The sequence below is a fragment of the Truncatella angustata genome, assembly GCF_020726525.1.
Source record: "Truncatella angustata strain MPI-SDFR-AT-0073 chromosome Unknown BKA67scaffold_2, whole genome shotgun sequence".
Taxonomy (NCBI): domain Eukaryota; kingdom Fungi; phylum Ascomycota; class Sordariomycetes; order Amphisphaeriales; family Sporocadaceae; genus Truncatella; species Truncatella angustata.
The window spans coordinates 1,538,386-1,562,851 of record NW_025763382.1 but is presented as its reverse complement, the minus strand read 5'-3'; the positions used below and the strand labels follow the sequence as shown (position 1 = coordinate 1,562,851).

Genomic DNA, 24,466 nt, shown 5'->3' with positions numbered 1-24,466 from the left:
GAACGGGTTGGATCTCTCCACGACAACTGTAATCGTAGCATTCTGATTAGGTGCCTCGCCAATCATTGCCAGAATGACGTGCTGATATCCCTGCTATTGCATGCGATTGCAAGCTCACGTATCCGTATACTCTTGGCTTAGCTTGGTCTTGGCTACCCACACGTTCATAGAATCCGATGCCGATCGGACGAGTTATCTATGCTTAGATAAAAGAAGCTGAACATCGCTTCCAGAGTTCTGGAGTTCATCCTAACTGCAGTGCTCGAGCGAGTTATCATCAAAATGGCAGAGGTGACAGGGGAAAAGCCTAGGAAATCCGTGCGTGTCATACACTAAAGCGCTTGATGTTGTGTGATGTATTGACAAAAGCTAGTTTCGGTCGTTCATATGGGATACGGACACCCATTTGAAGAGCCCGGAAGAGAGGAGACTCCTTCGAAAGCTAGATGCCTCAATTTTGAGTATTGGATGTTTCGGATTCTTCGTGCGTCATAGAGCCTCGACTGTTAACTAGACCACGCATAAAGCTAACACCTATCATAGCTCAAATACTTGGATCAGAACAATATCACAAATGCCTACGTCAGGTCAGTCAGTGGTGGTCTCCTCGGCATTCCTTGTCGTAATACTGCGACTAACAGAGTGTTTTTCCAGCGGAATGCAAGAAGATCTGCAGATGTACGGGAATGAATACACATATGCACAAACAGCTTACACCTGCGCTTATGCTGTCATGCAAATCCCCAGCACCTTGATCATCCAACGTATTCGACCCAGCTGGTGGTTGGCTTTGATGGAGATCGCTTGGGGCAGTTTCACCTTCGCCCAGGCTGGACTTCGTAACCATACTCAGCTTTACGTCTTCCGATTCATGATTGGGTTCTTCGAAAGTTCGTGGTTTCCATGTATGCTCTTTGTCCTCGGCAGTTGGTATACGAAGACCGAATTAGGTATGTCAGGCGGTGTTGCAGTACCCTTAGCGGTACCCTTGGTCTAACAAACTGCGCAGCCAAGCGAGTTGCCATTCTGCACATGACAGCACCCATTGGAACTGCCTTCAGCGGCTATCTTGTAAGGCACCATATATGAGCAGATGTACTATAAGATACGGCTGACATGTAATTGCAGCAAGCAGCAGTCTACAACAATCTTGATGGTGTGCACGGCATGGCTGGTTGGCGATGGCTTTACATCATCTGCGGCGTGATGACCGTACCCGTTGGAATAATTACCTTCTTCTTCTTCCCGGATACACCGCATAAGACCACTGCTTTCTTCTTGACAAAACAGGAAAGAGAACTCGGACTTGAAAGAGTCCGTAAAGCAGGGAAGGCCGCACCAGCAGCTCTGGATTTCCGTCGGATCGGACAGATTCTTAAAGGGTGGCGTAAGTATTTGATTTCGTGTCCTGGCTTGCCATTTCTTGCGCTGACAGCTATTTAGGATGGTGGCTATTGGTCCTTGGTTATGTAGTAAGTATTATAATACCGTAGCTCTGGGGAAACCACTGACGCTGGGTTGTAGCTATACGGCACGAGTTGCCAAAACAGCAGCTATTTCGCTATCTGGCTGAAGGCCGAAGGCTTCTCTGTGGCCTCTAGGAATATCATTCCTACAGGCACAAGTCTCATTTCGGGATTTTGTGTAGTACTGGTATGTCTCTACACGTTTTACGACCACCAAATATTTTCAACCTAAATCGGGGTGACTAACGAGGCTTCAGTGGGGTTTCCTATCCGATTACACCGGCTCTCGTTTTGCCTTCGTTGTAGGGCCTCTTGTGAGTCAGGACCAAATTTCAATAAGAAAATGAGGATTACTGACGATAAGGAAGATCTATGGTCTCTTGCCAACCGGTATACTAGCCTTCTGGCCCGCAAGTGTACAGTTCAAGGAGTTCGCATTCCTTACAGGTGGTGTGCAACTGATGACAGCTATTTTTTACACATGGGCAAATGAGATATGTGCGGATAACAACGAGGAGCGAGCGTTGGTTGTGAGCTCGATGAACGGCTTCCAATACGCTGTGGCAGCTTGGCTTCCCATTTTGATCTTCCCGCAAACCGAGGCGCCGACCTTCCGTAAAGGCTTCCCCTCAACATTCGGCTTCGTGATTGCAGCCATTATCTGTGTCTGCACAATACAATGGTTCGCTTTGAGAGAAAACAAGAAGCGGGCTGCGGCCCAGTCTGTAGAGGACCCGAGCGTCGATGGTTCAGTTGCTGGTAGTGACGCTGAAAAGTCTGGCTTCCCGGATACGAAAGCAAAGGAACTGGGACCCGCGATCCCGGCTACTGTCTAGAAATACGCCAGGAATAACTGAATAGGGGTGCGTGGTTCTCGTATGGGGTTACGAGACCTTGCCGGCAGCTCCCATGTGTAGTTGTAGAATACGGGATGCTGATCGAGTATCTATGCATGGGGCTGAACTTGGTTAAGCGTTACATAGACGTGTCATTAGTTGATTCTAGGCTTGTTTTCATCTTTGGTAGTGGCGATCAGGGAATAAGGGGTCCTTCAAGCGTTTGTAGTTGTGTTAATTTTGCTTGTGGCTGCTTCTATCCAGTCACGATGAGAGACTGACGTTGAAAGCGTGTGTTGCAGCAAAACCTATGGTAGCAAACAGTACGTTACGAGTCATCGAAGTTTCTAAAGCTATACAAGTTTTTGGTTTATTTGTGTTGGTGGTCTCGGGTAGCATTACGCCACATAAACCACAAGTTCGCGCCCGTGTCCCTCAAAGTAAGTATGTATCAATTTAAGGTGAGAAACAATCACCTGCTAATTTTCCGCAGGTCTTTACCCATCTTACTGCGTACGTTTTAACAGGTGAGGTCAAGCACAATCTTGTGATAAGCACCAAGGGCAGATGATGATTGTCAATGGTGAGCATCTGGTTAGTGTTTCAATTTTAATTTTCAATATAATATACTAATCACTCATCATCACCTAGGCTGTGTGTAGAAGAAGAGTTCGCCATTGCTATAAGCAAGAATCTTGGTATGAAGAATGAAGTTCGAGACCAGCTCAAAGGCGGAAGTTGAAGAAGTTCTGTAGGCTCAGTTTGAGTGGCAACTCTTTACTCTAGTATCTCCTGAAGTAGGTAAACCCGCCCCCCCCCCCCCCGCGGAAGTAATATATGAAGCAAAAAGCTCTATATGTAAAGACAATGTCCAATTTCAATTGAAACGCGAGATTCATTGAAGACCTCATCATAACAGGAAGGGCTTTTCACTACATATCCCTACCCTTTGTACGCTTTTATATACAACACCCAAAAAGGTTTCCACAAATCTTCGGGCACTTAAAGCCTATCACACCTGAAAACCCACTAGGTTAGAACTTACTATCTTCACTTATGAATATAACCACAACGCGGTTCTTCAATGTAGCTTAAATTAATACCACGAAGTCTTCTAGGCTTTTGAACTTTACAAAGAGTGTCGTGACAAAATTTCAGCTCCCTTTTGGTGGCCTATCTAAGCCTACATAGTAAACGTAAGCTATATAGAATCACCGACGAAAACCGCACTAACGTCAATTCGCCTCTCGTCGCCGACCTTGTCATTGTACTACCTTCAACATGAATACCAATACGAGACGAATTTGCAACAACAACCACCACAGGCGTAGTGGCAGAGTGGTCTAATGCGTGAGACTAGAATCGGTGATTCTAATCACAGTGCAATCTCATCTCTTCGGAGGCGTCTGTTCAAATCAGGCCTACGTCGCAATACATCTTTTTGGATTTTTCATCCCCTAATCAAGGCAATTTCACTGTATATATTTTTGATGCAATACACAGCCACGGCAGAGTATGGGCGAGTGGACGTGGTTGGTATTTCGATGAGGCGACAGTTGAAAAGATCTCAACAGCGCAAGTAGGATAGCATCTAACAAAGAAAGGCATTTTCTGACAAAAGGGATGACGAGCTGAGGCTTGTTTGTGTGGAACGGTCCAATCCTGAGGTCGGCATGTTCGGCATATACGAATAGCCTCGTATAGCAGAAGAAGGTAAAGGGTGTTGTAATAATGAATGTAGAGGCTTGACGTGCAATTCGTGCTACGTACTACGAGCTCTCTGTCACGGCCAAGATCAGACGGGATACCGCCTAACTCGCGTGATGAGATCGGTTCGACTTTGGCGACTTGAAGGTCAAGCAGGCTTTGCACGAGTTACTGAAAACGGATAATGAAGCATTTTCACTACCTAGATGAAGCTCACCATCTCCGTCCTAGGTCTTGTCAATTTTCAGTCTGTATGGGACTTGGGCTTCAGACTCACTTCGCTTCTGTCAAAGGAGGGCGCACGGGATACATGACGCCAACGAAGAACGAAGATGATTGATGTTCGATATGTGGCTCCAATACGCTACAATATAAAGGCACCATACCTTGAAAGCCTAGAAAGGCTGGTTGCCCTTCAGATTCCTAACCGCATGCCATAGCTACCTATGGCATCTTCCAGTCGCGGAGGGGACCATGCCTCCTCCCGCAATCTCAGAGCTGGGCAGAGGCAATGCAAGCCCTGTATCATTTGAGCATGGCAACCTTCCATCCTCTATAATCGTCATATCCCGTTCTCTTGTGGTCCACCTTCGCTGGATGCCTTCTGGCGGTAATGGTCTTGATGTTCTATCAGAAGCTTCACCCGGTGGGACCGCAGCCCATCGCAACCTTGCGCTCCTCATGCATGATGCAGCCCTCCTGTGGAAGCGCCAAAGGTACAATGAACAATATTCTTCGAGGCCGATCTATCGGTGTGATATAATAGATCTTCCTGAGGTTCGACCATATGTGGGCAGCCCATATACCTTCAGCTGCAACAATCTCCTAAAGCTCGCAGACTAGACCAGCGCTGCCGACTTCCTGCCTGCGTCACCCCGGCGGGTAGGTGGAGGGGATATAAAATATATGGGTCGATAGATGTTAGAAAACGGGTTATATCGGGAGGAGAAAATAGTTTATTGCGTCTAGGTTGGATGATGGGTGACGAACGGATGGCTACGCACAATTTCGTGACCGATGCAAATTACGGCATATATTCCGATGCCGGACTTAGGCTACTGCTTTGGACTAACTTGTGGACTCATCTAGGTAGAGTACAATATGTAATTATATCGTAAACTGCGCATATTTGGTCATTTCAGTGTCTGGGCCATGGACCACAAAGATAATAATCTGTTACAAACCTGCTGTAAGAACAGCAGTTGTCAAACCAAGCCTATATAGTTTCCTGCTTGCTCGGCTAGCTCAGTTGGTTAGAGCGTCGTACTAATATAATCCTTCACGGGTTATATCAAGTTAATGCGAAGGTCCTCAGTTCAATCCTGTGGCTGAGCAATCGATCTTTTGCTAGACATGTCAGTTGTGCATGGTTCTCATTTTTGTTGTTTTTGGATCTTTTCGGGTGGATTAAATGAGAGTTATACGGACTGTTAGTTTTATGCTTTACCGAAGGAGAGTTACGCCGGCTATCCAGGTTGCTATACCGTGGTAGAGTGTATTGTATTTTTGTGTATTAGTAGTGCAAATACGGGTCGATATTGTCAAGAATGACAGTGTTCATAAGAGCTCTAACTGTTCCGATATGTGGGTTATTACGCCTTGTGCTGTCTCGAAAACTATATGTTGTTCTTTACTAGTCTTAGCCGTGCATGCTAAATTTCACACAACCATATGACCGACTCGAACATTTACCAGTGTAAATGTGGCTACTTGTTTTTATCGCAGATTATATTACTAGCCTCCTCTTAGGACAAGTGTGTAGCCACTAGACTTTCTGCGTTCTCCCGTAATGTACTAAGGTTAGTAAAATTCACCGAGTAGACAATTTTAGGCATCGAGAACTTTTTGTACGCACTAATTATTCGTCAATGAGGCACCACGCTAATATACAAACTCAGGAATGACAGACAAAGCTAACAAGTACTCGACACGTATCAACGCATTCGATGCCCAGTGACCCTGAAAAATGGCACCCCGATGATTTGATGTAACGACCAGAATCCAGGGGCCTATATATAAATATATGTGAAGTAGACGCCTAAGGAATGGAAAAACTCCCAAAACGCCAGACAAACCCAGACCTCAACCCAAGACAATAAAAGAATTCCCACAGAATTGCAGTACCAATCTGTGGAATCCGTGACGAGACTGCGCGGGCCGAGCTGCTGAAAGCCAATCCAGAATTGACAGCAGTGCCGGTTGGGCGCAGGCAACCTCAGAAAGCATAAAGCTGGGATGCTGAACCTTGAGAGATAGCCACTCATGCCTCGAACAGACAACAATGTGTTCGAGCTACAGGCGACGGGCGCATGTCCCTGCGGGTTTGCATCTGTATGTTTGAGTATACACAGTTGTTAAAAATGTGCCACGAGTTGAAAGCCAACAGTCCAAAGCGCGGCAAAGTTGTACCACAAGAAAGTGTGATATTGTTACCTGTTGGTGACAAAGAGGAAGGTTCGCATTAATGCAAGGGCTATTCACATCGTAACATGCATGACATACGGCGATACATGGCACGGGCATGATGGCAGCAGATCGAGACGGTTTTGGTCGCTCCATATGGAGAGTATATTTCGAGCTAAGCCTCGGGCGTAGTCTTCTCCGCACTTATAGGCTCAGTCTATAGTCCAAAAAAGAAAAAAGCGAGACCACTTTGGTGACCTGCTAAAGAGAAAACGTCTACAATCAATGCCCTGAGATTTGTCCCATCTCTACGTATTCCGGGCGCAGACGGGTGTCCCAACCATGTCAAGGACAACAAGACACAAGATACAAAATCCCAAATCGCAACATAATATCCGAAACGCCGTCTAATGCTTAGCAGTAACCGTCTCGCCGGTCAGCTTCTCGACGTAGGTCTTGGCCATGTCACCCATGGCAACCATGCAGACCGTCTGCCAAACGCTGAGACCGATACGAGGAGCAACGCCACGGTACAGGCCCTTGAAACCGTTCTGCTGGTAGATGTACCTGGCGGTGTTGCCGACGGTCATCTTCTTGGGACGGTTGGGGTCCTCCTTCTTGCTTTGCATCTCGACACGAATGACCTCAATGGGCTGGTTCCAGGCGGACAGACCACCACCCAGAGCAGAGGCGGTGATCTTCTCGACCGCACTCAGCTTCTCGCCGTCCTTCTTCTTGGTAAGATCACGGATACCCTGCTCGGCCAGACGAGACAGACCGAATCGGGAACCCCAGTTGGTCATCTGCCGGATAGCAACGGCGTTGACACCCTTGTTGATACCCTTGATACCCTCCTTGCGGTAGATATCCATGAACGTGGCAAAGGTGCTCTGGGGCTTCACACCGGTGGCGGCCAACTTGTGCTGGGTGATTTCGACCGTCTTCATACAGGTACAGAAACCCATGGTAGCATAAGCCTGGGCGACGCCACCAGCGACACCTCCCAGAATACCACCACCGAATTCGGAAGCACCGGCGGAACGGGCGTAGTATTCGGCCTCGGACGCGACGAAGAGGAGGACAGCGCCCTTGGTGGACGCCTCGATCCAGGCCCATGGGATAAGACCTTGGTAGACTGTAGAAGGAAACGGCATGTCAGCATCTATGCAGCTTTCAAGGCGAGCAGCAGGAATGCTGGACAAGAGTACTTACACCCAAAGACACCACCACGATTCCAAATGCGTCCCAGGGCCGTGACAAAGTTATCGCCACGGTTCGCAGCCATGGTGGTCTTGACGACCTCGAGAGGTTGGCCCAGGGACTAGATGAGACATGTCAGCACACTGGCTTATCGGAAGGAATGCCCGCAAGCGAATAATGGGATACGACGTTGGACCGAGTGTGTGTGTGAGTGAGGGAGAAAGAGAGTGAAAGAGAAGAGAGAGGAAGGAGAGGATGCGCAGAACTTACCGTGACCTCAAAGAGGTTGAGACCAGCACCCAGCAACAAGTTGGAGAACTTGATAGGCTTCTTCTCGAGCTTCTTCTCCGTCAAGGGAGGCATGGCAGCGGCGGTTGTCGACATCTCAGCAAGAGGAAAAGGGGGTTCAAGGCCTGACCAAGGCTAACGGGCTGCTCTTAGCAAAGATGGTATTGCGATAACTAGGGGAGTGAGAGAGACGAAGGGGGCCCCTCTGTGAAAAAGTGGCAGGACAGCTGGTTTTGTTCGGTGATGCGCAGCTGCGATAGAATGCAATACGATGGATGGGACAGGATAGACTGACTTACTGTGCTGTGATACACGAATCGGACCGGTTCGTCGTTGGGAACGGGATTCAGGGACTAGGCTGGGTTAGGGGGAACGCTCAACTATCTGCAGCCAGCTCCAATATCTCTCAGCGAAAAATACCCACCGTCCGCTCTAGTGCTGCCACCTGAGTGAGCTGCGCCAGTACAAGTACAAGTCCAATCGGCAGTGGAGTTTACCCTCGGGCGCACGTGCATTCAGAATCCGGCCAGAAACAGTTGTCCTCTACACCATGTAACTACTGCAAGTAACTAGGTTAATAAGCTATGTAAGGAAAACAAATGAAATTTCATGTTAGGGGAATCCAACCATCCAAGGAGGATTTACAATGCGATGCCACGGGATACTCTGAGAAAATACTCTGAGAAAATACTCCAACAGTGTGAACACACCCCCCCAACCATCTCTTCAGTCGCTCGTTCGTTCGTGTTGTCTCTTTTTTGTTTTTGTTTTAACATTTTCTTTTCGTTTCTTTGGCTTCGACGTGTCTCAATTCATCACAGGGCGGTCGGTCAGCAGCCACACTACTACTACCTACTACTTACATACGTAGTACTCCACCGGGCCCCGAATTTCGGCATCCGAAATAAACCGGCTCAGCCTGCCAGTAATTTCGCAAGTATGTACAGGGCTCAACAAAAGCCAACCAAGCTCCAGCCTTGCCCGTAGTTTGGGGTAGCCGACACAAAATAAACCCAGTAGTAACCAAGCACGGCCCTCAACAACAGCCCGTACCGCGGAACCCCGAAACGGTCAGATTTTTTCTTTTGCGAGAGTCACAGTCTGAAGATACACACGCTCTGCATGGATGGCACATGATATGCTTGGAAAGGACATGGCCTGGAACGGCCATTTTTCAATTTGTATACACAGTCATGTCTTTCCGCCAATGGGTGAATGATCGATCCATCGGATGGATCCGATCAATGCCTTCGCGGGATGTACCTGGACGATGGAGGAGGAGCTCTCTGGAGCTCTCCTGTTTAGCGCTGGAGCCACCACCAAGAGCCGCCGTAGAACTGCACACTGATCCACAGCGACATGTGGCCCCGAACCTACGAATCAACCGAAGCAAGCGCAGGTATTGAATGGTCTCTATACACCAAAATATACAATCAGAGCTGCAACAGTTCGTATGCATGTATGTTGAACGTTCGCAACACAAATTATCATCTAGAACAGCGTTGTCCGAGTCAAAGAGTAGTTTTATCCCGGTTCATTTTATTCAGGATGCAAATCCATCGTGCAGGGGAAAAAAAAAAAGCAGCCAAGCGTTAAAAGTATCTACATAGACACGTGTCGTGATTTATATTGTACAAACACAGAGATTGGTATCATCAAGGAGCCCCCCTCTGAACACCTCCCAAATGATACTCGTACACTGCTCTTTGTAGCGAGCCCATTCTAACCGAATTTTGACAAACTCCCCAACCACATAAGCAAGACAACTGTTGTACACTTTACAGCTTCTTGCAGATCTCAATCCACTTCTGGGTGGAGAAAGACTTGGGACGCTCAATGGGAGCACCGACAGCGCGGTCAATGATGAGCTGGGGAAGGACACCAATGGCACGGGACACACCGAAGAGAACAGTGTAGTAGTTGGCCTCGGTGAGACCGTAGTACTGCAGGAGAACACCCGAGTGAGCGTCGACGTTGGGGTAGGGGTTCTTGGTCTTTCCGTGCTCGGTAAGGACCTTGGGGGCGATCTTGTAGACCTGGCTGACCAGCTGGAACATGGGGTCGTTGGGCATCTTCTCCTGGGCAAAGGTGCGCTGAGCCATGTAACGGGGGTCAGTCTTACGCAGGACAGCGTGTCCGTAGCCGGGCACAACGCGGCCAGAGTTAAGGGTGGACCAGAGGTAGTCGGTGATGGCCTTGTCGCTAAGGTCGTCACCAACGGACTTCTTCATCTCCGTGAGCCAGTTGAGGACCTCCTGGTTGGCGAGACCGTGGAGGGGACCAGCCAGACCGTTGAGACCAGCAGCGAGGGACAAGAAGGGAGAGCTGAGAGCACTGCCAACAAGGTGGGTGGTGTGGGCAGAGACGTTGCCACCCTCGTGGTCAGTGTGGATGGTCAGGTAGAGACGCATGAGCTCGATGAAGTCCTTGTTGTCGCCGAAACCGAGCTGGTTGGCAAAGTTGAACGAGTAGTCCTTGTCCTGCTGGATGGGGGCAACCTTGCCGCCCTTGAAGACATTCTGGTAGATGCGGGAAGCAATGTTGGGGAGCTTGGCAATCAGGTCCATGGAGTCCTCGAAGGTGTATCCCCAGTAGTCCTTCTTGTTCATACCCTTGGCGTAGGCCTTGGCGAAGGAGGAGGTGTGCTCGAGAGCAGTCACGGCCAGAGAGAACTGAGCCATGGGGTGGAGGTCGCTGGGGCAGCGATCGATGAGCTCCTCAACGAACTTGGGGAGATCGGAACGAGCAGCCCACTCGGCGGACAGGTCACGGACCTGCTGCTCGCTGGGGACCTCGCCGGTCAGGAGAAGCCAGAAGAGACCTTCGGGCAGAGGCTCCTTGCCACCAGGGGCCTTGGGGAGAACCTCCTGGCACTCGGGGATGGTCTTGCCGCGGAATCGGATACCCTCCTCGGAGTCGAGGACGGAACCTTCCCACACCAAGCTCTTGATACCACGGGCACCACCGTAGACCTGGTCGAGAGTGACCTTGTCGATGACCTTGGAGCCATGCTCCCTGTATGATTGTAAGATATTGAACCCAACTGAATTGATGTTGCCGAAGCGGCCGGAGCGGCATGGATGCTAGCTTACTTTCGGAGGGCCTTGATCTCCTCGATCTTCTCGGGAAGAAGCTCAGCGAAGCGCTCCTTGAGGGTCTGGATGAGGAGTATGGGAGTCAGCTTGATACCACAGAAACAAGAACCAGCACCACGAGACATGGTTCATACCTGGGCCTTGGCGGAATAGCATCGCGCAGCTGTGAAGGCCGTGTTACGGGCAGCGAAAGCAGGAGCTCGCAGAGCGGAAGCTCTCATGGCAGGGCGCAATGCTGAGGCCATTGTGTATGCAGTATTACAATGTGATATGAGAAGGAGAGGATATGGACGTTTCGGCAATTGGACTGAAGAAAGGAAGTGAAGGGATCAACAGCGAATGGCCGATGGCAGTTTTTACGGGAAATACCTCAAAAGGTTTTGGGTTGTCGGAACTTGGTCGGGGATTAACTTGACGGGAAAAAGTTCATTCCTGACAACAAGCACTGTTTGGGGTCTAGCGTCGCCTCGCTGAGATCTCAATCCACGAACCACTAGGAGCTCAGAGCTGCGCAACCTACGGATCCGTACCTCTCGAGTTTCCCCACTGCCCACGCCAAAAAGCCCCGATTATCTACCCCTACAGTATGCACAGCAAGTATTCATTCGCCTGGTCGCGAAGAGGTTGAGGAGCTCTCAAGCTCCTCCGAACGCCCGTAAGTGCCCCCGTGCTTGGTGCCGGCACAATGACGTCGCATACAAGCGCATCATTCCGCCCCCAGCGCATCATCGCATCTCATTGTTGTTGTCGTTATTGCGTATAGTATGCAAGAGCCAGTAATCGGAAAACATTTATCATGTGATCTCAGTGTCACAGCTGGGGGTTATACTTGATCGTAGCCCGAGAAAAGAGGAAGTTGATCAAGCTCCAGATCCTGCTGCGTGCGTCTCTTTTTGCAAATGTCTCGGTGGAAAGCACCCCCATGCAAAATTTATGGCAGTCCGAGGTCCAAAAGTCCACCCGTATTCGCAGAGCGTGACCAGAAGTAAGTAAGCGCCGAATCAACTACCACGGCAACACAACCTCCGAATAGGGTCTCTTCTCATGCACGCGTAGAATCACGTCGCAGACCTCTTACGTGTATTTCATGTCCACGTGATGACCGTTGGGATGTCAGGGGAAATGTGACCAAGGTAAACCTTGACTGGGAAAGTAAATACATCCAAGGGATCCAACCTAGGTATTCGGGTAAGCTTATCTATACATGCGCCGTTGTCGGTTCAGCTGTAGGACCTGTTCCAGCCTCTTCCAGCATGCACTTCGAGATGATGGACCATCAATCAAATCAAAACTCCATATTCTCAGGTGAGTTAAGTGAGTTCATTCGCGTTGCGCAAGGTGCGACCAACAGCAAGGAAAACGTTACGCCTCAGGCACACTACACTGCAAAGTCTAGTTAGCGGCATCAAAAGAGCTGGAAAATGGAAACGAACCACCTAGAGACCCACCTGGGGCCCAAAAACTTCTTCCGCCCCTCCAAACAAACTCTCAGACAGAGCCAGCCACCGCCCGAGTCTCGTCTCGCCTCTTCTAATTATTGCAACTTTTCATCCTGCGCAACTCAATTCACCTCTCCCAATCGCATCGACACCTTGCCAGCATCGACAGTCGTAGCACTCTTCGACACAACCTACCAAGTCATCAGCTTTTCTATTCACGCAACGTAAGAATCGTCTATAGGCATATTTTGACCTTTCCTCCGCGCTGGGCGCCTCTGACTGCAATCCGACACCGTAATTGAGGGAAAGCAGCCAACTTCCCCTCACATCACACCCCCGTGTCGCACCCAAAACCACGTCGCTACCAAGAGACGTAGTTTCGCGTCCACTTCAAATCCCCTCCCCCCCATCCATCGCTGGATGCCTTCGTCGGGACGTACACTATCATCCACAATCATCGTCATCAGAGATTCAAACATTAGAATTCGGCCTAGAGGATAGACTGTAAACTTGTGATTGCGATTTAGTTTGCGACGTGTGCAGCTACCCAGCCCAAGAAGACCAAGAACCTCCCGCCTTGAGACGTAGACGCAGCCGCTCTGCTCAAGGTTGCCGTGAATTCCTAGCTGGATTACGTACCGCTCACACATAGTTGGTGTACCTCTTTTCTGCCGGCATCACTACAGTCGAGGAAAGAACTATCATAGCAGACGACATGTCGTCGCCAGTAGCAGAACTCGAGTCCGGCTTGAACGCCATGCTCTCTCTTAAACCTCCCGGAGTTTCTGGCTCGCAGATCAAGAATATTACGGCACTCTGTGTGAATAACGTTCAGGTAAGATCTTGCCATGACGGCTCTCCAAAGTCGCTGTCGCGTCCTTCGAACACGCTGACTCATTCTGGTGCAATTTAGTCCGAGTCTGTACTCATACAGAAGATCTTTACTCACTTCAAGAAAACCCCCGCAACTCACAAGCTAGGTGTACTCTACGTTGTAGACTCTGTAACTCGCAGATGGATTGAACAAGCAAAGCAACAAGGTCAAACCATCAATAGCTCCGCCCCTGATGGTACTTACGCTGCTGGCGTGCATAGAGTGACAGAGCTGATTCCCGTCTTGATGAATGACATTCTGCAGTCCGCACCCCAAGAACAAAAGGTACGCTTCATCATCATACACTTGACATGTTTCGTATGTAGTCGCTGGCAGTTGCGGTCCTTGAAACTTTATTGGCAACCTTAAAGGGCACCGGATCTGAAAACGACAGCCTTCTACCATTACGGCTAGCTATTTATCTGTAAAATGCCAAAGGGACGATTACTTACACCATGCAATATTTTAGGACAAGATTAAGAAGCTCGTCGATATCTGGGAGAAGGGACAGACGTTCCCCGGCCCTTTGATCGAGTCCTTCAAGCAGAAGCTCGACGCACCCAAGAGTAGGTTTGCCCTCCAGAACTCCTCGATACCGTCGACAAACACTTGCGACGCAACACGCTATACTGTGAGCTCTTTCTAACGTGAAACTTCTCATGCAGACGAGTCCACAACACCAACCGGCAGTCCACCGCCAGGACCTGGTCTGCCTGGTCTTCCCGGATTTAGTGCGTCTTCCAATGATAAGCCACCAACAAATGGGGCACCAAGCGACATCATGGAAGCACTCAAGAAGATAGCTCAACAGAACTTAAGCAATGCGCCGCAGAGCAATGGTGCACTGGCTAGTACTGTAGCAGCTCCTCAAGATTCATTGTATGGCCGCAGTGCGTCAGCTCAGCAGGGTGGCATGCCTTACCAGCAACCTCCACCCCTGCCTGTAACTCAGAGCCAACCTGCTTTCCCGTTCTCGGCTGCTCTGCCGCCATCAGCTGTGAATCCTGCGATGCCGTATGCGTATCCTCCTCAGGTACCTGTCCCGGGACATAACCCTGCCTTTCCTGTGACTGCTAGTAGCCAACCTGGTGGGTTTCTCGGCCTGCCTGGTGTTGCTCATGCTCCACCGCCTGTAGCTGGTGTAGATCCTGCACAGGTACAGCTGATTCAGCTGCTGGCCCAGCAAGGAGTTCCCGCAGAGAGCATCCCGGCCCTTCTAGCAGCATTCCAGAATAACTTGCCCACAGGACAACCTGGTCCTATCTCTGCACCCCCGCCTGCGCAGGCCCCTTATAGTAACACGTGGGGTCAAGACAACTCTCGACCAGATGCTTCGCATGATCGCCGTGACTTCGGTGGTAGATCCCCGAATAGGTATCACAATCGGTCACGCTCAAGGTCTCCAGCTCGCCAGTGGGGTGCACGCGATTCACCTCGTGGACGCAATGATCGTGGATTTGGCGGTTATGGTCGCGATTCGCCGAGTCATAACCGAGAGGACCGTGCCAGCTGGGGTACAGACTACCGCCAGCGTAGTCCTCCGGGACGTCGGGGCCGTAGCCCATCGCCTCCGCACTATGATGAACCCGTGCCGGGTCAGAAGTGGGTCGAGATCGACAGGAGTCTTCCAGCTGGCCACATCAAAGGTATGTTCATCCAGTCTGAGCACCATTGCCACGGAGTCTAACAACAATTACAGTTTTGAGCCGTACCCTCTTTGTTGGAGGTGTCACGTAAGTACATACGTTTGCCTGTTCATCTGCTAGCCAGCTAAACCTATTATAGTTGCTCTGAAGCCGAACTGCGTGGCATGTTTGGTAGAACTGGACAAGTGCAGACTTGCATCGTTAACAAGGATAAGAGGCACGCATTTGTCAAGATGCTCACGAGGAAAGATGCCGTGGCTGCCAAGGAAGTTATGGAAAACAGCACGTATAGGGTAAGTTGACCCATCTATACTAGACACACATCCAATGCTAATCATGTGCAGACGAGATGGGGCGTGGGCTTCGGCCCTCGTGATTGCAGTGATTACTCGACGGGAGTCAGCGTTATCCCCATTAGCAAACTGACTGACGCCGACCGAAAATGGATGTTAACGGCAGAGTGGGGTGGCAGCGGTGGACGGCCCATTGAGTCTGGTATGGTGGTGGAAGAGCCTGACATTGAGATAGGCGCGGGTGTTTCATCCAAGGCCATCAGCCGCCGCATGCAAACAGACCGAGGCGGCAAGCACGGGCCCAAGTCTAGCAGCAGCAGAGGTGAAGAGGACGACCAAGGCCTAGGCCGCTGGCGCAGAAACAAAGACAACCGCCGGGATGACCGCCGGGATGAAAGAGAGCCGGTCGGTGCCCAACAACCGGAAGCTCCAGCATTCCCTTTCGGCCTTTCGGTCGGAGCCAACGGCATGCCAGTCTTCCCACCTGGGTTTGCTTTCCCGATGCCACCCACTCAATAGTCTTGAGATGTTTGGGAAATGCCTCGCAAATTACGTTTCACGTTCTGCCTACAAGCTTAAACACTAAGCTATTCCGGTGAACAAAATTAAACTCGTCCCCGGGAAGCAACGTTTACATCCCTGGTTCTGGGTCTGCTCTGCACCAACAGAGAACAAAGCTTCTCATGTACATTGGGCAGATGCAACAAAACACTTTCTGCGTTCTTCTGTTCTATATTCTAGGATACGCAAAGTTACATATGCTTTACTTTTTCTTTCCTTTCCGAATACGTCTGGAAAGGTCATTCCTGACATGGGCTACGCAAGAGAGAGCATTATGATACCCCAATGGAGGTGGCTTTGTTTTGGTACTCATTTTAATGCATAGCATCTTATCGCTGTGCCATGGCGCCACGGAACGCAATAGGATTTGTTCTTGATGGAGATAGATATACTCAGATTGAGACTATTATGCATCCCTAATATACAACATTGCACCAGCCCAGGTGTGATTAGTGACTAACGAAACGCTTCAATAAACGAAGATCATTGACAGTCCAGCAGCATGGATCAACGCATGATGGCTGCGGCAATGATCTCGGTGATGATGTGCTGACAACATCTAATCTGTAGGCAATGGAAATTGATAATTAAAATGCATCACCTGAGAGTCTAGAGTCATTTGGGGGCTCTGGCTCCCTCACGACCACATATTATTCACTTTAAGCCAATATGATCCACAGCTTGAAGATATGACAAGGGACACCCTATTGGCACAAATCGATTACATTTGTCAGACGCTCTCGGAAGCATCAGCGGCGAATTTTCATGGGTCGAGTGCCCTTCCGCGGCCTCCTGGTCCCGGAATACCGAACTCGCGATTCACCTTGGATTCTGCCCGCTGCCGTCGTCCTCCGTTCCTCCACCTTCAGGCAGGCCCACGGCAACAGACCGACTCGCCGAAACAGAACTGGAGCATAATACTCGAACTCCTCAAAATAAATAAATAAAAATTCTCTTTCTCTCCTCCTTCCTGTTGATATTTGGGAATCTTCTAAGGTTACACGACCAAGTCACTTACTGCGCCATGGGCAAACTTCGAGTGCTGGAGCGTTCCGCAAAAACGGAGCGCCGATGGCTCGCTGGAGTGTTTCCTATACGACGTGTGCAGGTCGCCGTAAATAGATTGGATACGAGTATGTAGCACCGTAGGTATTTTACCGCCCTAGAAAAGCTTCAAGTGGGCAATCCGCAATCAATGTAACTCGACGGTAGCGGGATAAGGGGTAACGGGCATTGGTTGCACCCCCGTCAGTAAGACAGAGTAATAGTGTGGAGTCTGCAGACATGACTTGTTGCACCAAATAAACCAATGATGTACTTACCGGGGCAAGCCGGGCTTGTTGTCCCCTTGCAGCAGCATCATCATCATCATCATGATACGTGGCGTTTTCGTCGTTTGCTTGCGGAGGCAAACAGAAAAAGACGGCGCAAAGAAGCACGACCGTCTTGCCGTATCGAGAAGATACCTAATCACAGCTTACCATGTGTGTGATCTCTACCCGCGCCTCCACGGGCAAAGGAAGAGCATGATGCCCGGTTTACCAGATACATCAAGACTCTTGGTTCGCGGGGAGAGCTAGAACTCATACAGAAATGTCTTAAAGTGAACGAACTTCGTTGCTTGATAGCCCTACACGCAAGGTTTCCGATTTGCGTCACTTACTCAAGGAGGACTAACTGGCTTCCTATGCAGTGGTCTGAAAGGCTGTCATCTACAATTCTGGCACAGCCAGTCGACATTCCTTCGGCTACTATTGTGAGGTACTGGTATCCATCTACAGCAAACTTTCTCTGCACATTTTATAGTACATATCGATTTCTATACCGACGATCTTTGGAGATGCCAGAGCCAAATTGTGGAGACTCTGCGTCGCAAGACCGGTCATTCCTCTGATGCATGCAATAGCCTCTGTAGGTTAATCAAACCATCTCATCTTCCCCACTCGCATCATCATAGCTGGATTCGTACTCAAAATCATAGTCTGAATCGATCTCAGCCCTTTCAGCCTCGAGTGCTGCCCGTGTGTCATCATCGAATTCTTTGCCCTGGCGTTGTGCCCGTCGATCCTGGGCGCCGATCATTCCATTACTGCGAGGCCCGACTTCGGTAAAATCTTGTAGACGCGAAATCCCACGACTTGATGGAAACCTAGTGTTCTCTTGCTGATATCTTTCAAACTGCGCCAAGAGTGGTTGTCCACCTTCGCCATAAAGGTGGGCTTCGCTCCGGAACATCTGGGTATTCGCGTAATTTGGTCCCTGGATCGCGCCGATGCATTGATGCGGATGCAGGATGATCTCCCCGCGATGCAGGAATCCCCTAGCTTTCTCCTGCCCTACACCTAGGCTAGACTTTGAGTAGCCATCTAGTGGTGGAACCTCTGGGTGAGGCATGAAAAGTCGCGGGCGGCGAATAGCCTTCTGTTTGCCTTGCACCTGCATCTTAACGACACCGGAGCTGTTGGCGGATGGCTTATCTTCTTCCGCATCATCCACGCTTAGTAGATACACCCGGCCACTGCCATCACCAATGACCAATTTGGTGTGGTCTGGCGAGAAGGCTCCAGCAGTGATCGGCCCCGGCACTTCGATCAGATCTCTGAGATGTACGGATTTGCCATGGCGGATATTCCAAACTTTCACAACACCGTCCGAGGACCCAGTATAAAGCCGATCAGCAGTCGTGCCCCATGCGACGAACTTGACGCCAACGTCCTCTTCTTCTTTTTCTCCGAGGAATTCTTCTACAGGCTCACCGTGTTGCAGAACGCACATAGGTAGATCGCTTCCAGCGGTGTCCCATATATAGACATTGCCATCGGTACAACCAGCAGCAACATAAGAGTAGACTAGACTATTGGGACGTAGTATCAACTCGTTGATATCGATCGCTGGGCAGTCTAGCGTCTTGATCGCGCCATACTGTTTGTCCTCGTTCAGCTCGAAGATACGAATTTGTGTCTTGACATTGTTGTCGGCCCTTTCAAGCGACGTCGCCTTTGAGGTCGCCACTGCAAAGCTATTTTTTGATGGATGCCATACAACCTCGAAAACGTTCTGTGTTGCCACGCTGTTGACCTTGATCTGCACTTTCTTGAGCGTGTCCCAAAGACATAGTTCACCTGTGTGCCATTTATCTTCCGGAACGTCGCGTTCGTCGCCCGATAGGCTGCGAGGAGAATAACCGATAAGCAGCAAGTGATATGTATCCGGTGCTGAACCCCAACGAATTGCTGCTGGACAGTATGCCCATTTCTCGGACGGTACGTATTCCTGATCGTGGATCTTAGTACAAGAGTACGTGTCATAATGTCCACTTCGATGATAGACGCGCACTGCATCGGTATGGACATCTGCTGCAGTGGCGACTAGACCCGAAGGATGCTTCGATGCCAACACGAAGTTGACGCGGCCGCTATGCTCCCAGGCATCGAGTGCTTTCATGGTATTGTCCTCTTCGATTTTCCAAACTAATACTCTGTTGTCAAAGCTCGCAGTATAAGCTCGCTTTTGAACTGGGTCATAATCAGAGTCCACTACCGAAGTGAATAGCCACGGATCCTGGCTCTCCACCATGGAATCAAGTGCATTTTCGCCATTAGCCACGATAGGCCGGGGGATGCGGTGATGTGGAAGAGCCTGTAGCGTGCCCTTGGCCGATCCAAGAAGGAGATTTCCAGGCTTGTTGTACTGTTGATTATGTGAGTCCGAATGCGTCGTAGTACCGCAAACAAAACCAGTATCCGAAATCCACGTCAAGGTCATGATATCTCCAGCGCAATTGGTCCATTCTATTCGCGGTTCGAGACAGTCCTCGTGAGAGGTCCTGAACGTCGTGGCGAAATTGTCGTAGTATCGAAGAGAGCCGAATGCCCTGTTCCCAGCGATCTCGCGTGCGAGAAGCAGCGATGATGCCCTGCTCACCGGTACAGTACTATTCTGCTCCACCTCTTCTCTCCAAGCAGTAAATACCTGGGGCACGCCCGGTCGAAGTTTGCGGTTGTGTAGATCTGTCATGTAGCTGTCTAGATCCTCCGTACTTCTGGTGAGCAAGGCAGCTGGAGGCGCCTTGAAACTGTGGTAATTGTTCTCATGGGCTTTGAGAATATCTTGACGACTATTCATCTTCTTGGCCTTTTTGAGGAGGTGGCGCAGGTCGTCGACGTTGTTCCTTCTAACTTGTATTTTGGACCCAAAAAGTTCTCTGGCGACATACTGTAAGTAGTCAACCTCACTTTTGCTGAAGTCGACGTGGATAATAGACGGCTGTTGCAATTCCGAGTCCTCGAGCTGGAGTTGATGGTCTCTTCCAAGAATATGCCGGCGTTTATACCACGGTAGATATGGCCTTGTAGACAGACGGAACCATCCGTTGGTGTTGGCCGAATGAACCTCCTCTTGGACTGCTTTGCCTGATTGCCATTGTTTCGCTATAGCTCTTGCGCGGAGACGTTGGGGGGACACAGGCGAAGCTTTCTCGGGTAGGCGCGATCGAGGGACAAGTGGCTCGTTATTAGTTAGCTTGCTGCTTTCGGTCTGTTTTGTGTCTTCCGTGCTTTCCTCGTGGCTTACAACCGCTTGTATGTCGTCCACCTCTTCCTCGTCTTCAGATACCGCTCTACCGTGCTGTATCGGAGCTGCTTCGCCTATGCCCGTGCCCGTGCCCGTGCCCGCGCCCGTGTCTGTGCCTATGTCACTGGCGGGGCTGGACTGTTCAGTGGAAATGATGACCGGGCGCAACTGTCTTCTGGCTGGGGGCAACATCAACTGTTTCTGGGGGCGCATTAGCATCGGAATATACGACGCGTGATTGCGTGCTGGAAGTGTCAGAGCTCACAGGGTCGTCTTTGAGCTGTAGGACAAGCTTTCGGGCATAAGCATGTAGCTCACTTTCGAACGCTTGCGAGAGCTGCCCAAGGCAACGCTTCCATTCTTGCTCGCATGACTTCACAAGCTTGTCGAACACCGTGTAGTGTAACTTCCGCTCGTGCTCGTTGTTACAGCTGGCTTTGAGCTGTTGGATAATCTCACTGATCTTGGGCATCAGCTTCTGTCGCAGATAGCTGTAAAACTGCTCGTTGAGATAGCTATGAGTTTGTTTTTCGAGGGCGGCGGTATTCGGAGTCTCGACCGGCGGATTCGTCCGCTGGCGCTTCGCGAGGGGTTCTCTGAAGCCATTCGGAGATGTGACAAGCCGCCGCTCGGGTTGATGAACGCGACTGGCTGAAGGCTTTTGGGTGTTCAATAGTGGTGGTCGCAACCTAGAGTTCCTAAGCTGTTGTTCTTGCTTGAGCAGAACAGCAGGCTTAAGTATGTCGTCGGGTGCTCTAAGTGTCGAATGGTGAGTGTTTTGTATACTTATTTGGTCGATATCCTCATCAAGAGTCAAGTCGATGACGACCATCCCGTTGGACGCCATCGTCGTTAAAGGTGTTACATTATAAACGCGTGATAAGTATTTATTTAAGCGCAAATCTTTCTTAAGTCCGATAATTACTAAATAATATACTTTTTAAACTATTTAACTTACTTAAGTTTTATTTGTATTTTGTTCAAATTATTAATTATTAATTATTAATTATTATTAATTAAATAATAATTTAAATTTTATATTATTTACATTATTTATAAATAAATTAATAAAGTAATTAATTTTAGCAATTTTTTTTTAAAGCATTACACCCCCGCAATTTTATAATTACTTATAAGCTAAGTAGCATTCCACTTAACATCTTATTTGTATCGCATTTTCTTATTTCCAATTTCAAGAAATATACTCAACCTAAAGATGGTCATGAACTAAGTACCTTCCATGTCTCCTTGTCACTTGAATATTACTAGTCTGTAATAAAGCCCATTTTAGACTAGGTGACTATTGGAAATGCCACACTGTGTGAATGCTTTTCTTCTCTTCATTCATGCCTGTTTACGCATATAATACTTATTTATAAATACACAAACTAATGTAACAACTATAGGTTCGCCTTGATTGGATTCTCGGCATTGACTTGTTCATACATGCGGTCGATGTCGGGCCGGAACCTCTTCGACGTTTGTGGTCTCTTGAGCTTCAATCTGGGAAACAGTTAGCGTATGATGGAAAACCCGCAATAAACATTGTGGAAAGAAGGCTTACGTGTGTGTGAGGAGCTCATTTTCGATAGAGAAAGGCTCGATCGCTAGCAGAGCATTCTTGACACGCTCATACCCATTGAACTTGGCCTTTCGGCCGATGTCGTCAAGGTGCTTTACAAACGCCTTGATCACCAGCGGGTCTTTGGCAGCAACCTTCACAGCCTCAATATCTTCCGGTGCGACTGTCTTCTTCAACACCTTACTAGCGAATGGGCCGAAAGTAACGGGATCGACGCCGAAGACACCAACCAAGTGAGATTGGGTACCATCTCCATGCACGTAAGCCATCGTGATAAGGTTCGAGTTGCCCATGTAGACATTTTCGAGCCGCTCGGGCGAAACATACTCTCCCTGCGCCAGCTTCAGCACGTTCTTCTTGCGGTCGATGATCTTAATACGTCCCATCTCGTCGATCTCTGCAATGTCTCCGGTGTGGAACCAACCATCGGCCTCGAGCGCCTTCTGAGTCTCCTCAGGATTCTTATAGTATTCTCGGAAGATGCCAGGGCCCCGCAGCAGCAATTCGCCCCTTGGGTAGGGTTTATCTGTTACAGTGTACTCCAACTCGGGCTGTGATTCCAAGCACACTTCGACACACGGGGCTGGGGGTCCAATATTGCCGGTGGTGAAGTCACCCCTTTGTTGAAAGGAAGCCACAGCGTAAGACTCTGTCAACCCGTATCCCTGGGTGATGTAGTTTCCAAAAGCGGCTCTCAAGAATTCATGGACAGAAGGATCCAAGGGAGCGCTACCACTAACCATGGAGTGGCAATTCTCTAAACCGACAGCTGCCCGAACCTTCGGTGTCCAAAGACGGTCGTATAGGATGTGCGAGTTGTGCGCTTGACCAGGGGGCAGCTTCATGTTCGCTTTCTTGGTATCAACAACCCTCCGCGAAAGAGCACCCTTGAAGCCTTCTGCCTCAATAGTCTGCGCCTTGATACCCTGAGCAAATCTGTTGTAAAGACGAGGAACTGAGTTGAACCCAGACGGCTTAAGGAGTTTCAAATCATCCACAAGTCCAAGCATGTCTCCATGGAAGAAACCGACGGCGGCGCCCTCTGAAAAGGCAGTTTGATCTATCATGCGCCCATATATATGCGCGAGGGGCAGATATGATATGGACTTATCCTTAGAGCTCAAAGTTCCAGACGTTCGAGAGCTGGTCACAGCTGCAACACAGTTCCCGTGGGTCAGAACCACACCCTTGGGATCACCTGTTGTACCAGAAGTGTAATTGATGGTAAGAACATCCTCGGGCTGAGGAGTGCGGTAAGGATGAGCGACCTGTTTGCCCAGCTCTTCGACACCACTCACTGTGTGGATCTGGACGCCATACTGGCCAGCAATACCGTTTAGCACTGCCAGCTTGGAATACCCTTCGGGCTCTCCAGCATCTAGCTCATCGGCACAAATGATGAGCTTGAGTTGAGGGAGCCTAGGCGCAATGGCGAGAAGGGTTGGAATGTGAGGTAGGGAGGTCACAATACAGGCGAGTTCAGAATGCTTGATAATGAACTCGGACGTATCGGGGCCGAGAGTTTCATAGAGAGAGACAGTGTAGAGCGATTGTGAGCTGAGTGCAATATCTGTCAGACGTTAATAAACTTGTATCAAAAGCTGGTGGGTATGCAATTTCTCCGTACCGGTAATCTGCCATTCGGCACGGTTTTGGCACCATAGTCCAACGCCAAACTTGTCATCTGTCACACCGACCCTGCGATGAAGCTCGAGAACACCGGATCCCAAGTTCTTAGAGCGTTCCGCTACCTCGGCGTACGTTTGGAAGGTGTACTTGTTGTCCCAGCTCTTAGTAGCCGCATTCCAGTGCCGTGTGCCCAAGCACTTGTTGTTCGGGAATCGCTTGACTGAGTCTTGAAATAATTCGTGGAACGTTCGGACAGAGGGATCGCATGTGTCCAGGAGCGGGCCGTCCTTGAACTGCCAATGACGATACGTGGCAGAGCGACCTTCGCGCTCGGTTCCAGGAACAGGGACCGCGTACGGTGAACCGGGTGGTGGAGGCACACTAAGCTTCTGCAAGTATGCCTTGACTTCGTGGTTGGGGCCAGACATGTTGAATACACAACAGCTTCAGCACTGGAGGCGTAGTGGTGTGCGAAGTGGCGATCGCGTTTGCTGTTCTTCTCGACAGTGATGCAGTCGCTCGGCGTCCAAGGGGGAGATAGCAGTCCTACGTTGGACAAGCTGAGGTCGTGGGTGGCGTCAGCTCAGCGATACGGATGAGTTGAGGGTACAATCAGGTTTGGGATCACAGTATGGATCTATTGGCCGGGAATGAAATGCTAGAAACCACTGTGAAGAGGAACGCTACAAACGAGAGAACATGTGCAAATACGCACTCTTCTTGAAGGTCATGCTGCCGGCTGCAGATCCACATTTCAAGTTACCGAGGCCCTCTGAAGAAAGCTTCCGAGGAGGTATGACAGACACCTCACCCCTTTCAGTTTGGCGCTGCGTGGAGTTGATCCGCTTTCCACTGGCATCTTGGGGGAGTTGGGG

At 49.8% G+C, this 24,466-nt stretch overlaps 6 protein-coding genes and 2 non-coding genes across 8 annotated transcripts; 4 read left to right on the top strand and 4 right to left on the bottom strand.

The window, feature by feature from the left end:
* Nucleotides 1-282: 282 nt before the first annotated feature.
* BKA67DRAFT_531925 (pantothenate transporter liz1) lies at nt 283-2,302 on the top strand (the record flags this gene model as incomplete). Its single annotated transcript, XM_046099454.1, has 10 exons — nt 283-318; nt 374-484; nt 544-587; nt 655-950; nt 1,010-1,071; nt 1,129-1,387; nt 1,444-1,472; nt 1,525-1,653; nt 1,724-1,780; nt 1,835-2,302. 10 exons carry the CDS (start codon nt 283-285, stop codon nt 2,300-2,302), a joined length of 1,491 nt encoding a protein of 496 aa, XP_045960900.1.
* Nucleotides 2,303-3,626: 1,324 nt separating this feature from the next.
* BKA67DRAFT_t66 lies at nt 3,627-3,731 on the top strand. Its single transcript has one exon. It is a non-coding gene; the product is annotated as a tRNA-Ser (tRNA).
* A 1,512-nt stretch (nt 3,732-5,243) lies between these two features.
* On the top strand, nt 5,244-5,344 carry BKA67DRAFT_t67. Its single transcript has one exon. It is a non-coding gene; the product is annotated as a tRNA-Ile (tRNA).
* A 1,206-nt stretch (nt 5,345-6,550) lies between these two features.
* BKA67DRAFT_552626 (mitochondrial carrier domain-containing protein) lies at nt 6,551-8,488 on the bottom strand. The gene is made up of 4 exons (XM_046101860.1): nt 8,200-8,488; nt 7,883-8,035; nt 7,625-7,733; nt 6,551-7,547 (listed from the first exon to the last, which is right to left on the bottom strand). The coding sequence occupies exons 2-4, from the start codon at nt 7,994-7,996 to the stop codon at nt 6,820-6,822; spliced, it is 951 nt and encodes a 316-aa protein (XP_045960899.1). The 5' UTR covers nt 7,997-8,035; nt 8,200-8,488; the 3' UTR covers nt 6,551-6,819.
* A 1,030-nt stretch (nt 8,489-9,518) lies between these two features.
* BKA67DRAFT_163090 (mitochondrial putative citrate synthase) lies at nt 9,519-11,413 on the bottom strand. Its single transcript, XM_046095178.1, has 2 exons — nt 10,993-11,413; nt 9,519-10,915 (listed from the first exon to the last, which is right to left on the bottom strand). Exons 1-2 carry the CDS (start codon nt 11,118-11,120, stop codon nt 9,679-9,681), a joined length of 1,365 nt encoding a protein of 454 aa, XP_045960898.1. The 5' UTR covers nt 11,121-11,413; the 3' UTR covers nt 9,519-9,678.
* A 1,493-nt stretch (nt 11,414-12,906) lies between these two features.
* Nucleotides 12,907-15,848, top strand: BKA67DRAFT_163164 (uncharacterized protein). The gene is made up of 7 exons (XM_046095179.1): nt 12,907-13,269; nt 13,348-13,593; nt 13,778-13,874; nt 13,974-14,954; nt 15,008-15,041; nt 15,094-15,247; nt 15,299-15,848. Exons 1-7 carry the CDS (start codon nt 13,150-13,152, stop codon nt 15,764-15,766), a joined length of 2,100 nt encoding a protein of 699 aa, XP_045960897.1. The 5' UTR covers nt 12,907-13,149; the 3' UTR covers nt 15,767-15,848.
* Nucleotides 15,849-17,301: 1,453 nt separating this feature from the next.
* Nucleotides 17,302-21,297, bottom strand: BKA67DRAFT_552618 (uncharacterized protein). Its single transcript, XM_046101859.1, has 2 exons — nt 20,646-21,297; nt 17,302-20,581 (listed from the first exon to the last, which is right to left on the bottom strand). Exons 1-2 carry the CDS (start codon nt 21,225-21,227, stop codon nt 17,729-17,731), a joined length of 3,435 nt encoding a protein of 1,144 aa, XP_045960896.1. The 5' UTR covers nt 21,228-21,297; the 3' UTR covers nt 17,302-17,728.
* Nucleotides 21,298-21,780: 483 nt separating this feature from the next.
* BKA67DRAFT_590584 (AMP-binding enzyme) lies at nt 21,781-24,019 on the bottom strand (the record flags this gene model as incomplete). Its single annotated transcript, XM_046104604.1, has 3 exons — nt 21,781-21,883; nt 21,945-23,532; nt 23,590-24,019. The coding sequence occupies 3 exons, from the start codon at nt 24,017-24,019 to the stop codon at nt 21,781-21,783; spliced, it is 2,121 nt and encodes a 706-aa protein (XP_045960895.1).
* Nucleotides 24,020-24,466: the final 447 nt, after the last annotated feature.

Excerpts from the sequence above, each read along its gene's own strand:
- BKA67DRAFT_552626 (XM_046101860.1), bottom strand. The coding sequence starts at position 7,996 with ATGTCGACAACCGCCGCTGCCATGCCTCCCTTGACGGAGAAGAAGCTC. Across the intron at positions 7,734-7,882 it reads TCAACCTCTTTGAGGTCACG|TCCCTGGGCCAACCTCTCGA; the intron begins GTAAGTTCTGCG and ends TGTCTCATCTAG. Across the intron at positions 7,548-7,624 it reads TCGTGGTGGTGTCTTTGGGT|TCTACCAAGGTCTTATCCCA; the intron begins GTAAGTACTCTT and ends TTCCTTCTACAG.
- BKA67DRAFT_163090 (XM_046095178.1), bottom strand. The coding sequence starts at position 11,120 with ATGTCTCGTGGTGCTGGTTCTTGTTTCTGTGGTATCAAGCTGACTCCC. Across the intron at positions 10,916-10,992 it reads GAGATCAAGGCCCTCCGAAA|GGAGCATGGCTCCAAGGTCA; the intron begins GTAAGCTAGCAT and ends ACAATCATACAG.
- BKA67DRAFT_163164 (XM_046095179.1), top strand. The coding sequence starts at position 13,150 with ATGTCGTCGCCAGTAGCAGAACTCGAGTCCGGCTTGAACGCCATGCTC. Across the intron at positions 13,875-13,973 it reads GAAGCTCGACGCACCCAAGA|ACGAGTCCACAACACCAACC; the intron begins GTAGGTTTGCCC and ends CTTCTCATGCAG. Across the intron at positions 15,042-15,093 it reads CTCTTTGTTGGAGGTGTCAC|TTGCTCTGAAGCCGAACTGC; the intron begins GTAAGTACATAC and ends AACCTATTATAG.
- BKA67DRAFT_552618 (XM_046101859.1), bottom strand. The coding sequence starts at position 21,227 with ATGGCGTCCAACGGGATGGTCGTCATCGACTTGACTCTTGATGAGGAT. Across the intron at positions 20,582-20,645 it reads TACAGCTCAAAGACGACCCT|AAACAGTTGATGTTGCCCCC; the intron begins GTGAGCTCTGAC and ends ATGCGCCCCCAG.